Source organism: Pteropus vampyrus, unplaced genomic scaffold (genome assembly GCF_000151845.1).
Source record: "Pteropus vampyrus isolate Shadow unplaced genomic scaffold, Pvam_2.0 Scaffold235, whole genome shotgun sequence".
Lineage (NCBI taxonomy): Eukaryota > Metazoa > Chordata > Mammalia > Chiroptera > Pteropodidae > Pteropus > Pteropus vampyrus.
Genome location: NW_011889016.1, coordinates 392,315 through 406,100, shown reverse-complemented (window position 1 = coordinate 406,100; position 13,786 = coordinate 392,315). Strand labels below are relative to the sequence as shown.

Genomic DNA, 13,786 nt, shown 5'->3' with positions numbered 1-13,786 from the left:
CCAGCTTGGGTTCGCGGGCGCATCAGGGAGGATGTGGCACCAAGAAGGGCCGGGAGGGGGGTGGTGGGAACGAGGGTCCAGGGCAGGGGACAGCAGGAGAAAGGCCGAGAAGCGAGAAATGAGCCCAGAATCATGAGAGTGTATGTGGGGGGGGGGTGTGTGCGTATGCGGGGTGTGTGCGTATGCGGTGTGTGTGCATGGTGTGTGTTGTGTGTTGTGTGTGTGTGGTTGTGTGTTGTGTGTGTGTGGTTGTGTGTTGTGTGTTGTGTGTGTGGTTGTGTGTTGTGTTTGTGGTGTGTGTGTGCTGTGTGCATATGCACTGTGTGTGGTGTGTGTGTGCCATGTATGTGTATGCAGTGTGTAGGTGTGTGTGTGCGGTGTGTTGTGTGTGCATGGTGTGTGTTGTGTGTTGTGTGTGTGTGGTTGTGTGTTGTGTTTGTGGTGTGTGTGCTGTGTGCATATGCAGTGTGTGTGGTGTGTGTGTACGTGGTGTATGTACACATAGTGTGTGTATGTGCAGTGTGTGTATGCACAGTGTGTGTATGCAGTGAGTTGTGTGTACAGTGTATGTGTGTGTGGTGTGTGTGCCATGTGTGTGCATGCAATGTGTGAGTGTGGTGTGTGTGTGCAGTGTGTATGTGGTGTGTGGTGTGTGTGCAATGTGTGTTGTGTGTTGTGTTTGTGGTGTGTGTGTGCTGTGTGCGTATGCAGTGTGTGTGGTGTGTGTGTGTATGTGGTGTGTGTGTGCACATAGTGTGTGTATGTGCAGTGTGTGTATGCAGCGAGGTGTGTGTGTTGTGTGTGCGGTGTGTGCCGTGTTTGTGTGCAGTGAGTGTGGTGTGTGTGTGCAGTGTGTATGCGGTGTGTGGTGTGTGTGCAGTGTGTGGCAGTGTATATGGTTTGTGTGTATGTGCAGTGTGTGGCGGTGTGTGCAGTGTATGTTGTGTGTGTTGTTTGTGGTGTGTGTGTGGTGTGTGTATATAGTGTGTATGTGCCATGTGTGTAAGTGCATGTGTGTGTATGTGGTGAGTTGCGGTGTGTGTGTGCAGTGTGCGTGTGGTACGTTTGCGTGCCATGCGTGTGCAGTGTGTGAGTGTAGTGTGTGTGTATGCAGTGTGTATGTGGTGTGTGTGATGTGTGTGCTCTGTGTGTGTTGTGTATGTTGTATGTTTGTGGTGTGTGTGCTGTGTGTGCTGTGTGCGTATGCGGTGTGTGGTGTATGTGTACATGGTGTGTGTATGTGCATTGTGTATGTGGTGAGTTGTGTGTTTAGTGGGTGCGGTGTGTGGGTGTGGTGTGTAGTGTGGGTGCCGTGTATGTGTTGTGTATGGTGTGTGTGCAGTGTGTATGTGATGTGTGGTGTGTGTGTACGTGTTTGTGTGCATGGTGTGTGTTTATGGTGTGTGTGTGGTGTGTAGCATTGCTGTATGTGTAGTGTGTGCAGCATGTGCAGTGTGTGTGGTGTGTGGTATGTGTGGTGTGTACTGTGGTGTGTGTGCAGTGTGTGTGGTTTGTGTAGTGTAGAGTGTGCAGTGTGTGCAGTGTGTGGTGTGTATGGTGTGGTGTGTATAGTGTGCAGTATGTGCAGTGTTTGTAGTATGTGTGGTGTATAGTGTGTGGTGTGTGTGATGTGTGCAGCGTCTGTGGTATGTGGCGTGTGACGCATGCGGTGTGTGTAGTGTGTGCAGCGTCCGTGATGTGCAGTATCCGTGGTGTGTGCGGTGTCTGTGGCGTGTGTGGCATGTGCAGTTTGTGCCATTTGGCGTGTATGGTGTGTACGGTGTGTGAAGCATGTGCAGCATCTATGGTGTGTGGTATGTGTGGTGTGTGTGGTGTGTGTGGCGTGTGCAATCTCTGTCATGTGTGTGGGGTATGTGGGGTGTGTGTGTGGCGTGTGGCGTGTGCAGCATCTGGTACGTGGCATGTGGCGTGTGTAGTGTCTGGTGGGTGGCATGTGGTGTATGCAGTGTGTGTGGTGTGTGCAGTGTCTGTGTTGTGTGGCATGTGTGGTGTGGCATGTGTGGCATGTGTGTTGTGTGGCGTGTGTGACGTGTGCAGCATCCGTGGTATGTGGCATGTGTGGTATGTGCAGTGTGTGTGGCGTGTGCGGGGTGTGCGGTGTGTGGCGCGTGCAGCATCTGTGGCGTGTGGTGTGTGGCGCGTGTGGTGTGTGTGTGGTGTGTGTATGGTGGTTTGTGTGTCGTGTGCATCATCTGGCATGTGGCGTATGTGGTGTGTGTGGCGTGTGTGGTGTGTGTGGCATGTGTGGCGTGTGTGTCGTGTGCAGCATCTGGCATGTGGCGTATGCGGTGTGTGTGGCGTGTGTGGCGTGTGTGGCGTGTGTGGTGTGTGTGGTGGTGCGGTGTGTGTGTCGTGTGCATCGTCTGTGGCGTGCGGTGTATGCGGCATGTGTGGCGTGTGTGGTGCGGTTGGATGTCAGGCGGGGCGGGAGGCAGGGAGGGCGCCCTTGCGGGTCTCAGTGCTGGGCCTGAGCAGTTGGGCTGCAGGCGGTGCTGGCGAGTGGGCTCAGACAGAGGCGGTAGGAAGTGGGGTTCCCCAAGGCCTGGCTCCAAGCAGAAGGTCCTCGAAGTTGGGTGGTCGGGGGGCTGGGGCCGATGCTCTGACTCCCCTGGAGTGGCTCCTTGCCTGTCCTCTGAGGCGAGGCCTTCACCAGACGTGCAAACACCTTGGCCACACAGACGGTGGGGTGCTCACCCGGGGCCACCTCCGACTGCCCATTTCACCCCAGAAGGAAGCAGGGGGTGTGTGTTTGTTGGCAGCCAGGTGTTTGGTCCAGGTGTTTTGGAACTGATCCGATGTCCCAAGAGAGAAGAATTTGAAGTAGAAAATACGCATCTTCCCTTTGTGCATATTTTGAGTGGTGAAAAGAACGCTTGGTTTCTATGAGCGGAGCCGAGCAAAGCCCCTGAGCAAAGTCCCTGCGGGGCGGGGAGGACGGGCGGGGCTGGGGGTCCAGCCGTGCCTCACCCCGGTCTGCTTTCTCCCAGGTCCGTTCTGTCCCTAAAGAACCAGCTCGGAGCCCGCAGCCCCGCGCAGAGCCGCGGAGGGCCCGCCGCCCGCAGGCCTGTGTCCTGGGGAGCCGCGGTGAGTGTGTCTCGCGCCCTTGGCTTCAGCCGGGTGGCCCTGCTGGCAGTCACGCAGACGCGCCGTCATCGGCCACCGGGCGCGTGTCAGCCTGCTCGTCCCGAGACGCGCTGCAGACAGCCATGCGCGCCGGCCGCTCCCCATGTCCCCGCGGTCACCCTCTGGGCTCCGGCGCTCACGGTTCGGGGATGCTGCTTTGCTCGCGCCCCTGACGGAGTCCGGCTGTGTCCAGCTCAGGGTCGAAACTCTCAGAACTCGAGCAGTCGCTCTGCTTTAAATTCTCCAGAGCCAGAGCCAGTTCCAGCGTCCGGGCCCCCACGCGTGCGTCTCCCTACACTTCGGGGCGAAGTCCTAACCCTGTCCGTTTTCCTCATTGCTTTTTGTTCGTCTGTTTCTTTTCTTACACCCTCTGTTGTCTCTTCTGCAAAGTCCTGACAGGTAGTGTTGTGTCCCCAGCTTCTACTGTTTACGTCACTTGAGTTTTTCTCATAATCATCGCTTCATCTCTCTGTTCCAAGCCGTGTGGTGATCCCTCGACGTCACCGTCCACCCTGCGGGACTTTGCTTCCTGGCCACGGGCTTCCTGTTAGTTGGCTCTTTTATCCGCATGCCGTCCTTACTCGGGACTCGTGCTTTTCACGCAAACGTTCCCCCTCTGTGCTCTGCCTTCCCCCGCCCCCCGGTCTCGCTTCCTAAGTGTGATAAAGGTCTTCCTGAGAGTCTCGTGTAACTCACGTAAGCTCAGGGCCCCTGTGACGCGTGTCCAGCTGGTGTCCGTCCACCCGAGAGCCAGCGTGGACAGCAGCTGCAGTCTGCGCTCGGGGAAACTCTCGGAATGCGCAGCTCATCGGGAAGGGTCTTAGCATAGTTTTCAACTTCTCTGTCCCTTCCCAGGCAAACAGCCACGTTGGCTCCATTTTCTGTGCTCTGCCCTGAAGGGACGAGGGCCGTGCGGGTCCTCGGTCCCCCCTCAGCCGCCGTGGACCATGGCGGCCCGTCCCCACCCCTCAGCACACCGCAGCCCCCGCGCTGTGCTCGCCTTCCACGGCGGCTCCGGCCCCCCAGCTGGCCGGAAGGGGCCACGATGCCCTCCCGGCCCCTGCACCTGGGTGACACAGGACGCTGGGGGGCGGCAGGCCTCCCCGTCCCGGCAGGACTGACACGGAGCTCTCTGGAAACTGGGCCCCGGGTCTGGCCTTCGGGGGACTTACGCACAATGCCTCGGGGTTTCTGTCGGGGACGAGGGCTTTTCCCACAGAGCCACGTCCGTCCCGCAGGAGGGCCTCGTGCCCACGTGAGTCCCCTCCATGGAGTCTGCATGCGTTTGTAAACACGCTGCAGCCTCAGTGCTCTGGGCTGCTCCCCGGCCCCGAGGGACGGGTCGCTGCCCGCACCAGGGGGCCCGGTCCGTGGGTGCCCCTCCTGGTTCCTCGGCCCTGTGGGCCACACACCCCACGAGCTGTTTTCTGCAGCTGTGTGGTGACTGGCCTGGCTGACTGTGGCCACTGCCCCCCGTGGGCGGCCTTGACCTAGCCCGCCCCAGCCCTGCTCCTCTGCCGCCGGCCCCCGCGGCTGCCACGTGCCTCCTTGTCTTGCAGATGGGCTGCTGCGTCAGGGCCCCGAGCCCTGTCTCCCCAGAGGGAGCGGACAAGAAGGTGAGGCGAACAGTCCCACCTCGCGTGCCGAGAGCCAACGGCTGGTCGCTGCCTCTGCACCCGTTCCAGGTCATGTCCTGGGTCATGTTCCTTGTGCTGGCTTTCACCATCTTCTTCATCTTCATCCCTCTGTTGCCGCACGTGTGGAAGCTCACCGCATATGGCGTATCCTTTCCTGGGCCTGCTGGCCGGCGGGGGGACCCCAGGGGACAGCGTCCTGCTGCCCGCCCCCTGCCCTCCACCCTCTGCCTGGCGCCACCATGGGGGTCGCTTCCTGCTCCTAGTCCTCACCCCGTGCACCCCACCGTGGCGGAGCCTGCGCCCCACCCCCACACTCCTCGATTCTCCGTGTCCTTGTGAAGTGCAGCCAAGTACCCGGGAGCGTCCGCCCCTCGCCTGCTGCTCTGCAGGGACAGTGCACCTGCGGTGACGGTGACAGGGACACGAGGCTGTGGGGGAGGGGCACAGAGCATTGGGCTGGGAAGGGCATGCAGACCTGGGCCAGCGAGGCACAGGGGTTGGTCTGTCACCCAGCGAAGAAGCATCAGTCCAGTGATGAGGGGCTGTTTGGTGGCGGCTCCGGCGTTCTCACCCCGGCCTATCAGGTGCGCTTACCCCAGCCTGTCACGTGCGCTCACCTCGGCCTGTCAGGTGCAGCCGCAGCACCCTAACCTCCAGCACTCTGACCTCCTGGGTGGCCCTCACGTGGCTCGCTGACAGGGCCTCAGGCCTGTGACCCTCCCGGGGTGCCGTACTGCACAGTGCGCCCTGAGGCCATGGTCCTGTCTTGGCGGAGCGCGTGGGCGCATGGGCTACTGTCCTGTCTGACCGTCTGGCCCTCCTGCACCTGCGGGCGGTGGCCAGGCCTGGGACCGGCACCGGCGTTGGGCTGCACGACGGCCGTGTGTTCCCCTGGCAGCGGCTTCCTCACAGAGCTGTGTCCCCTCCCCCATCCTGGGCCGGGCGTCGAGATGGGGGTGTGGGTGGGTCATGCTCCTCTGACAGCTGGGATCAGCCCCTCCCAGGCCTCCCAGCTCGGTGGCCTCAGGTGCCTTGGCGTGTGCAAGGCCACCACCTCTGTCCTTGCATGCTTGCCCCTCCGCGTGTAAGGACACCGGTCGTCTGGTTCAGGGCCCGTCATTGCGACCTCGTCTAACTTGACCAACTGCCAGGACCCTGTTTCCGGATCACGTCGTCCTCACAGGTGCTGGGTCAGGGCTCAGCGTGTTTGGAGAGGCCCAATTCAGCCCTCACTGTGGGCTTTGCTCATGTGCTGGGTGATAACCCGTCATCCCTTTTCTCTGCTGACCCATGACTCAGCCCCGTTTTGCCCCGTGTTCTCTGTCCAGTGGTCACGCTGAGCGCATGTCTGCTGTGTGGCGTGGCAGCGAGTCCTCACCTGCCCTGGCCACCCCGACCCCGGGCGGCTCAGCTCGTCCTAAGTGGTGGACGTGGGACAGCTTCCGTGGCCCAGCCGTAGGGCTCAGGCCGCCTCTGGAACATTCCACACCCCCTTTCCCGCTGGCCCCGCTCCCCTCAGGCCCTGAGGCAGCTGCACTGGGGCGCCATGCTATGGCCACTGGGGGGCGCCAGCATCACTCGGCAGGGAAGCGGGGTCAGCGTCCCTGGTGGGGAAGGGACAGCAAAGGCGGACCTCTGTGCAGGGCAGAGGTCAACATCCAGTATTGGTTGACCCTCAGGGTCAGAGCTGCTCTTGGCCTCCGGATCCGCACGGCACGCTGTGCGGAAGGCCCTGGAATCTGATGGAGCTTTGTTTGACCTGGACATCCTGTGTTGAGACCGGAGGCCGCGTGAACTTGGACACATGCTGGAGAAACTCGAGCAGGGCAGGGAAGCTGGCCTCTCCACTGTGTCCAGCCCTGACCACAGGGCTGGCCAGCCGCAGGGCTGACGGGCAGTGGGAACCCTGCCCCCACCCCCACCCCCGCTGCGTAAACAGGACTAGAGGCTAGCAGTGTGACAGGGCGTGCCCCAGCTGGCACTGTCCTCCCTGTTTGTTTACTAAACACAGATTGTTGCTAGGGGACCTTCCAGCCTTTCTTAGAACAGCCCCCACCAAACCCTCAGGGCAGGCGCCTGCCCTGGCTTGTGGTGAAAGTGTGACCTGGAACCCCTTCCTTTATCTGTTTGTGATGAACTTGAACCTGAGACAGTGCAGAGAGACTTGCCTCTGGAAGTGGCTGCAGGGACTGGGGACTGCGGCGGCCCCCATGAGCGCCGCACTCCAGGGGCCCAGCCCACCTGAGGGAAGGTGGCCGAGTGTGGGTGGGCAGCTCGCCTTGGGCGACCTTTGCCGACCTTTGCTCAGTGCCCTGCACGTGGGGCGGATGGGGACCTGGCCGCGGGGGTGGCCCCTCGTGTTTGCTCCCGGGCGGGGCAGCTTCGTCCATGGTGCACCTCAGGGCCCCGCCCCTGGAAGCCTCAGCTCTTTGATCCTGGGGACATGTTGCGGGAGGCGGCCTGTGGGTTTGGGGTCACACGGGAAAGCGGCCACTGGCTGCACACTGCAGGACTCGGCCCGGCACCCCCACCTGGAGGCTGCACGTACGAGTGTGGCCACGCCGTCCCCACGCTCCCCGGCAGTGGTCTCATGTGTAAACCGAGTGTGGACGTGGGGAGGAAGGGCGTGGGCCACGTACCTCAGTGCCAATGTCACCTGCTGTGTGGGAGGGAGCCCCTCCCACCCCCCCGTTCACCACCTGCCCCCGGCTGGCCCCTGGCCACCCGCCTGTCCGTTTCTGACAAGGGCCATTCTACTCCAGCCCCACAGAGGAAGGGTCCACACCTGGGCCACAGTGCTACTTCCTGCCGTGTGTCATTGTCCTCGGCTGTCACCCGCCTGTGTCCTGCTCAGGACGTGCTCCTGTTTCCCCAGTAACCACACAAACAGTGCCTCCTGCCTCAGGCTTCAGGGACAGGTGCAGGGGGACCATGTGAGTGTCGCCGGCTGTGACAACGAGGCCTGGCCCAGCCACGGACCACCTTCCCTGCTGCCCCCACCCCGTGCCAGAGCCTGGCCTTGGTCTGCTCTATGGCTCTGTAGGGGCAGTTCAGGTTTTAGCCCCAGCCCTATGGGTCTGGTGGTCATGGAAAGGTCTGGGTGTCACCTTGTCCCATGTGACACCAGAGGGGTCTGGTCAGCCCTGTGCCCAGCACGTGTCCCCCAGGGCGTGGCTGCTTCTCAGCCATCTCCCACCCCACTCTCCAGCTCCTCCCCACCGTGCACCTGCCACCTCTGGCCCCGTCTGAGCCCCCTGGTGCCTCACGCTCACCTGCCCCCCTCAGTCACCTCATGGCCCACAGTCGGGTGGCCTGCAGCCCTGGCACTGTGCCCAGTACTTGGAGGCCGAGGCAGGGACCAGCAAGGCGGCCAGAACCAGCCTGCACTCGGGTGCTTCTCACTATGGACCTCGTGACTGGTCCTCGCGCAGGCAGCCATGCGTAAAACTCCAGAGCCCTCGGTGGCTCCACACCGAAGCTGACGCTGCTGGGCAGCAGGCCAGGCAGAGCCTGAGAAGGGGCTTCCTGCAGGATGGCGCGCTCAGCCCAGCGCCCTGCTGGCCTGTCCACCCGCTGGGGCCTCTGCCCTGGTGCTCCTCCTGGGCCCAGCAGCCCCCCGCCCTCTGGGACGCCCGCAAATCCGGAACTTTCCCTCTGGCTCAGGGCTGACCCTGGGAAGCAGAGCAGCGGTGGTGGGGAGGCCGCAGCCCTGTGCTTCTGCCCTCTTCTGTTTGGTTGCCATGGGGATGGTTTGTTGGTCCCCAGGGCAGAGGAGGCCAAGAGGTGGGATGTGAGGGCTTGGTTTCACCCAAGGAGCTGGGGCGAGGGGGGCGGGTGCCTGTCCCTGCGAAGCTCTGGGCCAGGCCAGGCGTCATGTCCTCCCCCCCAGCCCTGTGCCCTGCACCGATGGCCCTTGGCGTGTGGCCTGGTGCCCACCTGCACCGCAGGCCTGCCTGCTGCCTTCGTGGGGCTTTGGGCGGGCGGAGGGCGGCTGCGGGGTGCGCGAGAGGCCACCCCCCGTCCCTGCCACTAGCCGGACCCACAGCGCCTGGCCGGGAGCGGGGCCTGGACACCTCGCGACGCGTTCCTTGACACAGCGCCCACAGGTGACCGGCGGGTGTTTCTTCCTGTACCTCATCGTCCACCTGGTGGCAGTTTCTGTCGACCCGGCCGAAGCCAGCGTCAGGCACAGGAAGAGCTACCGCCAGGAGGCACCGTCTTTCGACCGGTCCAAGCAGCCGCACGTCATCCAGAACCGGTTCTGCTGTTTGTGCCGGGTCGCTGTGTGAGTGCGGGGCGTGGGGCCCGGTGACGCTGGTGGCCCTGTAGCCACTCGGCAGCTGCCACACGTTTTCTGCCACTGGGGGTGGGGGGAGGTGGGGGGACACTGGACGCTGTTTTCCTGCAGGGCCGGGGCTGGGGCTGGGCTCGGAGGGGCCCGCAGCACCGGGCACTAAGGGGCGTGGATGCCCCGACGCAGCACCCGCCCCACGCTGGTCTGGGCAGGAGGGCACTGTCCTTGGGTTTCTCAGCTGAGTCCCCGGCGCCCCGGGTCACAGGGCCGGTCACGACCCCGGGGTCTCACAGTCCTGGAGACCCTCGGTGGGTGGCGCGGGGCAGGACCCTAGCCCGGCCTCCAGGCCGACCCGGCACCACGTGGCCTGCATGGCCGCGGGAAGGCGCCCACCGCGCTGGCCGCTGCTGCCTGCTCATCCCCTGCGGGCGGGCGGCTGCAGCCTGGGCCTCGCCTGCCTGGTTGCTGACGGGCTGCCGCGCCGGTCCTCCCTACAGAGGCCCAAAGACCAAGCACTGCAGCGCCTGCAACAAATGTGTCGCCGGCTTCGACCACCACTGCAAGTGGCTGAACAACTGCGTAGGCAGCAGGAACTACTGGTAGGTGCGGGGCGGGGCTGCCCCATCCCCCGCGCAGCGCCCCAGCCTCTGTGTCGGCTTCTGGAGCACGTTTGGGTGGAACCGTCCCTGACCCACTGTGCCCTCGTGGCGCATGGCTGCAGACCCCCCTTAGGCTTGGTGAGGGGCCAGCCCTGTCCTCAGAGCGCAGGCTGCTGGCCCAGGCCCCTCTGCTCTCGGCTGGTCAAGGCCATCAGGCCCCGAGCACAGAGGATGCAGCTGGGGGCTGTGCCAGAAGAAGGTGTCCAGCCACGGGTGAGGGGCAGCCCTGCCCCCATGAGCTCAGGGGCAGGCCTGCGGGGTCAGCAGGGCTGTCGTCAGCCTCGAAGAGCTGCATGTCACCAGGAGAGACCAAGCGTGCTCCCCAGAACCCCACATCGGTCTTGGGTGGGGCAGGCTTTGCCGGCGGCCGCGTGGCCGCCAAGCTGCTGTCCAGGTGGAGGGTGGACATCGGGCCCCAGCGCTTACCTGCCATGAAGCAGCGGAGGTGCAGTGCGCCCTCAGCCGCCAAGTGGGGGACACCACGTGGGGGATGCCACACTCCTGCCCACACAGGGGCCCTGCTGCTCTGAGCAGACAGGGACCAGGGGCTCTCACTGAGAACGCTCCAGGCCGAGCCATGGGCCTGGGAGGGGCCCAGGACAGCCCATCCTGCCTCCCCTGACAGAACAGGGGCCCAGAGGTCAGAGGCAGGTGGACCCCAGAGCTCGGGCCGCAGGGCTCCCTCACCCCCACACCCCCTGCAGGCCGGCTGGCACCTCGAGACTCCAGGTCTAATCAGCCGTTGGGGATGAGGCGGGGCGTGTGGCCCATGAGAAGGATGGGCTGGCCCAGGCGGCCGGGTCAGGGTACCCCGTCTCTGAGCCTCGCTGGGAGCTGGGAGCCCCTCCACGTCCCCAGCCTCGGGCAGGGCTTAAGTACAGTCATGTCTGTCGTCGGTCCTGAAGCAGCGGGGCCGTAGGCGGGCGAGCGGGGTCCTGGACCAGTGAGGTCCCCAGAGCACTGGGGAGATGCTGGGGGCCTCAGGGCGGAGAGCAGGGCGGGGCTCTGGGCGCCCGCCTGAGCCTGTGTCCCCACAGGTTCTTCCTGAGCTCCGTGGCCTTGGCGCTCGCCGGTCTGCTGTGCGTCGCTGCCATCCTGACGTGCGTTTTCGTCCAGTACGTCATCAGCCCCATGTGGCTCCGTTCGGATCCCAGCTTTCGTGGTGAGTGCTGCCGCCCCGTCCCGGGGGCGCCCCGCCCGGCTGGCTCCCGGCTGGGTGAGTGCACAAGGCTGGAGCGCAAGGGCGCCCTGGCACAGAGCTTCACAGAGTGGGGTCACCCCCCGCACGGGGACAGGGCCTGGGGCGACGTGTGACCACAGACGCCACAGCCTCAGCACAGCTTGCTGCTCAGCCCCGCCTCAGGGACCGACGGCGGCTGGACGTGGCCGCGGGGCTGCGTCCCGTCCTCACCGCCCTTGCCCCCAGTCCTGCGAACGTCCTCTCGCTTGGAGAGGGGTCACCGTGGATGTGAGCAAGGGTCTCGGGATAAGCTCTCCCGAGACAGAGGAGACGTGGACACGCAGAGGCTGTGGCTGGAGCCCGCGGGGCGGGGGGTGGGGGGACACGGGGCAGGAGCCTCAGGGGGAGCCTGGTCGGTGCCGGACCCGAGGGGAAGTGCTGCACAGTTTAAGCTGCCGTCTGTGGCCATCATGACAAAGCCGCGGACCCCAACACGGGAGGACCAGGCGGAGCTGCCGCCGCTGTCCTCAGAGCCATGCGAGGCCCCTCCTCACAGCCCGTGGCGGCCCGAGCGGGGAGGCCTGCCGGACTTTCTCACTTGGCCCAGAACGTTCCAGGAAGCCAGCCCCGCCCAGGGCCCCGCGGGCTGTCCGCTGGTCTCTGCCGAGCAGGGCCCTGGCCTGCACAGTGGGGGGCCGGCGATGAGGCCGCCTGGTAGGCTGAGCCACTCTCCGTCCCCGGCCAGCTGGCGCTGACGGCAGGGTTCCCCCCGGGCAGGGTGCCCCCCCCATGCACACAGTCACTCGGGCACCCGCCCCACACCTGGCGTGCAGGTGCTGGTGTCTCCTGAGACCAGGCAGGCCCTGCTCAGCAGGAAGCGCTGCTGTGTCCGGGCAGAGCCAGCCCTGGAGGCCACTTCGCTGTTCTGCAAGTCACAGGGCTTCTGAACAGCCGGTTCCCCTGGACGTTGCTCACATTGGCGGGTCCAGCCCGGCGGCAACATGCTGCGCTGACCGCCCTGGGTCCCAGACCCGCCCCCGAGCGCTGCCCGCAGCCCCATAGGACGGCCAGGGAGGGCGGACCCTTGGGGTGCCGCGTGGGGGGCCCGGGCTCGAGGCCCTTCCTAGACTCCCCTGTGGAGCAGACCAGCTCCGCCTCACCCACGCGGGCCGTCACGACTTTGTTCACACCTGACTTCTGGGGAGTGTGTGGCCACGGGTGTCCCAGGGGGCTGTGCCTGGAAGTGCCCAGCGGTGGCTCAGCGCCCCAGCGGTGGCTCAGCGCCCCAGCGCTGCTGGGTGGAGACCAGTGTGGAGCGGAGTGGCCCGGCGTGGCCGTGGGCCTGCAGGACACAGTGGGTGCCAGGCCAGGCCAAGAGGCCAGGCTGCGAGCTGCACAGAGGTGACCTCTCCCAGCCTCCCCCTAGACCTCTTCAGCGGGGTCGTGACACCATCACAGTCAGGGGGTGCGAGGGCACGTAGCTAAGGCAGGGCACGCACCTGGTGGGGCGGCGGCCCCTCGGGCAGGTGTCCCCGCCCCCCCGGCCCCCCCTCCCCCCGCGCCAAGCCCTGTCCCGCGGTGCTCGGCTGAGGAGAGGTGCTGGACGAACACGTGTCTCTCGTCCCCGCAGTTGTCACCAACGTTAAGACCTGGCTGCTGTTCCTGCCTTTCGCCCCCATGAAGACGAAGGCCTCGGTGCTGCTGGGCATCGGCGTGTTTGTGGCATTGCTGACTCTCTCTGGCCTCGTGGTGCTTGGGCATTTGCTCATCTTTCACCTGTACTTGAGTACGTGACCCCAGCGTCCGGGCCGACCGCCTGGTCTCCGCCCCCGTGCGCTCTCAGCCCCCTGCTGGCCTCTGCCAGAGACTCGCCCCGGCCCCAAGCACAGACCGGCGCCCGAGGGGCAGCAGGACAGATTCCGTCCCAGGGCTGCGGAGAACGGGAGGGATGCAGGGCAAGAGGCTAACGCGCTCAGAGACGGGTCCAGGGCACAGCGAAGACGTTCGGTTCGGTGACAGTGCGTCACTAGCCTGACATGCTGCTAGAGGACTCGCTCATGGCCACACGGCAGCACGTGGCACGTGGCTCCGTCGTGCCCCTGAATGGGGCCAGCGTGGCACCCCCGCCCAGAGCCCGTCTGGCAGTCGTGGCGGTTACTCCCTAGGAGGAGGCGGCACGGGGGGCTGTGGGAGCTGGCCCAGAGCGGGGACGTCCCCAGCTGAGCCTGGGAGGGCAGAGAAACAGCACCTGAAGCTCCGGGGTGCACGGCGGGGTGTGTAGGGGCCTCGGCGCTGCAGGCTGGGCCTGGCCGGGATGGGAGGAGGAAGGGGTCGCCGAGAATCCCAGAGCCACAGGATGTCCTGGCCGGCAGAGGTGTGAGGAGGGACTTCCGGGGTTCTGATGCGGGTGGCCCGAGAGGAGAGGTGCCACGCTCACTGGGAGTGAGCACGCTCGGAAGGGGGCCTGAGTGGGGGCACCTGAGGTCAGGCCATACCCGCGTGTGCTAGGGTAGCAGGACGTCAAGTTACAGGTTTCCAGGAAGAAGTTGGAGTATTATAGCAAAACCACCAGCATGTGGTCTTGAAGCCGCACGTTTCCCGCCTTGGCTCTGCAGTTTGGACCAGCACCTCGCTGTGTCCCCCGGCCTGGGCCCTCCGTGGGCCTCAGGCAGGTGCGGCAGGGGCTAAGGTCCCACCTGCCTGGGGCAGGCCCACCGCCAGCCCAGCAGGGCCAGTCCTCCCGAGTTGCTGGCCAGTGGCAGCCTTCCGTTCCTTGTCACGTGGCTGCGCACACGTGACGGAGCATGTCATGGCAGGAAGCTGGCTTCACCAGAGAGAGCAAATAAGAGGCAGCGAGACAAGCCAGCCTCTG

At 64.7% G+C, this 13,786-nt stretch overlaps 1 protein-coding gene across 1 annotated transcript; it reads left to right on the top strand.

Annotated features, from left to right (window-relative positions):
• Positions 1 to 3,067: 3,067 nt before the first annotated feature.
• Positions 3,068 to 12,854, top strand: LOC105301315 (probable palmitoyltransferase ZDHHC11B). Its single transcript, XM_023519749.1, has 6 exons — positions 3,068 to 3,105; positions 4,704 to 4,925; positions 8,888 to 9,066; positions 9,573 to 9,674; positions 10,772 to 10,896; positions 12,545 to 12,854. Exons 2-6 carry the CDS (start codon positions 4,704 to 4,706, stop codon positions 12,706 to 12,708), a joined length of 792 nt encoding a protein of 263 aa, XP_023375517.1. The 5' UTR covers positions 3,068 to 3,105; the 3' UTR covers positions 12,709 to 12,854.
• Positions 12,855 to 13,786: the final 932 nt, after the last annotated feature.

Coding starts and splice junctions, on each gene's coding strand:
- LOC105301315 (XM_023519749.1), top strand. CDS start 4,704: ATGGGCTGCTGCGTCAGGGCCCCGAGCCCTGTCTCCCCAGAGGGAGCG. Junction 9,067..9,572: donor TGTTTGTGCCGGGTCGCTGT/GTGAGTGCGGGG, acceptor TCCTCCCTACAG/AGGCCCAAAGACCAAGCACT. Junction 10,897..12,544: donor TTCGGATCCCAGCTTTCGTG/GTGAGTGCTGCC, acceptor TCGTCCCCGCAG/TTGTCACCAACGTTAAGACC.